This window comes from Cajanus cajan, chromosome 7, assembly GCF_000230855.2.
Source record: "Cajanus cajan strain Asha chromosome 7, NIPB_CcT2T_4, whole genome shotgun sequence".
Classification (NCBI taxonomy): domain Eukaryota; kingdom Viridiplantae; phylum Streptophyta; class Magnoliopsida; order Fabales; family Fabaceae; genus Cajanus; species Cajanus cajan.
In genome coordinates this window covers 58,869,032-58,871,306 of record NC_138523.1, presented here as the reverse complement: position 1 = coordinate 58,871,306, position 2,275 = coordinate 58,869,032, and the positions used below count along the sequence as shown (strand labels likewise).

Below are 2,275 nucleotides of genomic sequence, written 5' to 3'. Positions count from 1 at the left end.
CACTATAACATCTTTCTGGCAGCGCTGCACTGCTATAAAAAAATAAAATATCAGGGAATAAAACTTGAAATGGAATAATTTGATTATGTAGTATCTGTGATTTTTTTAAAAAAGATATGAGGCAGACAGTGCTGAAAAAGGTGGTGTTACATTGAGTTGTTGATGGGAGCATTGAATACCATTGAATTTTACAAACCTACAAATTAAATTCACCCATGAAAGCACTTACCAGACCCCATTTGTTTGTCATATTCTCTTGCCTCCTCTCAGAGCCTTTGCTTTAAATACTCTGTTCTCATCAAATTTATTAGACACACCAACCAAAACGCTTCCCAAATCCCATAGAAACACAAACACCATCACATCCTCAGCCTCATCACTTTGAAAAAAAAAATGGGAAAGAAAGCTTTGAAGCTTCCCTCTCTTTTCAAAAGCAAGGAGCCACCAACAACAAAGCATCATCATAGTCACCATCCATGGCAGTTCATACCCTCTTGTGGCCACTCAAAGACCCTTTCATTCAGAGGCAGAGATGATGACATCTTCAAGACGGTTAACTCGGTGTTCTTTGACCATTCAGAGAGTGTTATTGAGACTCCAAAGTCGTGGTTCACAACCTCATCCGAATCTGCAAGCATCTCAACCGAGTCAGAAGAGTACTACCATTGTGATGGTGAGTCTTTGGAGATGTTGGTACGTGGAGTGAGGTCAGAGAGGTTGTTCTTCGAACCTGGTGACACAAGCTCCATTTTGGAAAAGGCTAAAGCAAGTGGTTTTCCCTTCAAGGAAAGTGTGGTCCTTGCTATGGAATCAGAGGACCCTTATGAGGACTTTAAGAGATCGATGGAGGAGATGGTTGAGTCTCATGGAGTGAGGGATTGGGAGGGGTTGGAGGAGCTTTTGAGTTGGTACTTGAGGGTCAATGGAAGGAACAATCATGGGTTTATAGTGGGTGCTTTTGTGGATTTACTCTTCAGTATAGCAGCTTCTAATACTACTTCTAAATCTTGTTCTCATCATTCAACTTCCTATTCTTCTGCTGTTTCTTCTTTTGCTTCTTCACCCTTGTGTGGCCAGAATCATGAGATTGTTGAGCATGTCCATGAACATGATGATGCTGTAACAACGTCTTAGCATTAGCAGTAATTAGTTTCATCCCTTTTTGTATACATTTGTAGACTAAAAGAAATGTTTAGTGAGAATCAAATTAATTTTTCGTGATCATGTATTGTATATAATTATATATTTATGTTCTTGCTAGCTACGATTATTTGTTTTGCTGCACGTATAGGTGTATCAACGTAGAAGCTTTGTAAGAGTGAAATAATTTCCATCAAACGTGCATTGGAAAGTGACACAAACCAAACACACACTAAGCCAAGTTGTTAGTTCTTACTCATCTTTTCACAAACACTTATGACGGGGTGAGTGAGGGTGCCATCTGTCGTGTATCACATGGTAGCCGGGTTTTAGAACGTGACATTATAATATAATTTTGAAAATTATTTATGAAATAATGTTCAATCTCAGACTTCTCTCTCTCATTTATGTATTTATATTATTGGAATTTATAGTTATTACTGTTTTCTCTATATTTTTTTCAAGTAACAGTCCGATTCAATTGAGAAATAATTGAATCACGTTAACTGAGATTCAATTCTTAGTTGTGCTATGGAAAAATCATTGAAAAAAAAATACTAAAAAGGTATTGTTGATGTGAACTTTTTTTTAATATTTTTTTATAATTATTATTCAATTAAATTACCTTCATCTACTTTACCCAATTGATGTGGATTGTTGAAACAAACTGGAACAGCTTCTAACATAATTTGTGCCATTCTTTTATACAAATTACTGCCTTTGTTTCTGTATATAAGAAACAATTGACAATGTTATTTTAGTTTTAAATATAAGAATCACAAGTCTACTTTGGAATGTATTAATTGATAACGTCTTATTATATTTTTAATTTATTGTGGGTCTTTTAATATTGGTTGAACAATTATTCCTTAATTTAGTAAACTCATTAAATATAACTACTACTTATATCATTTAATTTTATTCTTTTAAAAATAAAATTTTAAATTATGACATTATTAATTAAAATAAACAAATGTAACACTTGAATTATGTATTTATTTGATTCTTATATACCGAAGCTAAATCAGTAATATATTTTGATAATTAGTTAAATGATAGCTTTGTTGACATAACAAAAATCCCGAACCATCACCACTATCACAATAAGCAAAAAAATATTTTTTTTTGTTTGTTC

The 2,275-nt window shown here is 33.5% G+C and overlaps 1 protein-coding gene across 1 annotated transcript; it reads left to right on the top strand.

The window, feature by feature from the left end:
• Positions 1–245: 245 nt before the first annotated feature.
• On the top strand, positions 246–1,224 carry OFP13 (ovate family protein 13). Its single transcript, XM_020357826.3, has one exon. It carries the CDS (start codon positions 394–396, stop codon positions 1,132–1,134), a length of 741 nt encoding a protein of 246 aa, XP_020213415.1. The 5' UTR covers positions 246–393; the 3' UTR covers positions 1,135–1,224.
• The last annotated feature ends 1,051 nt before the right edge of the window (positions 1,225–2,275 follow it).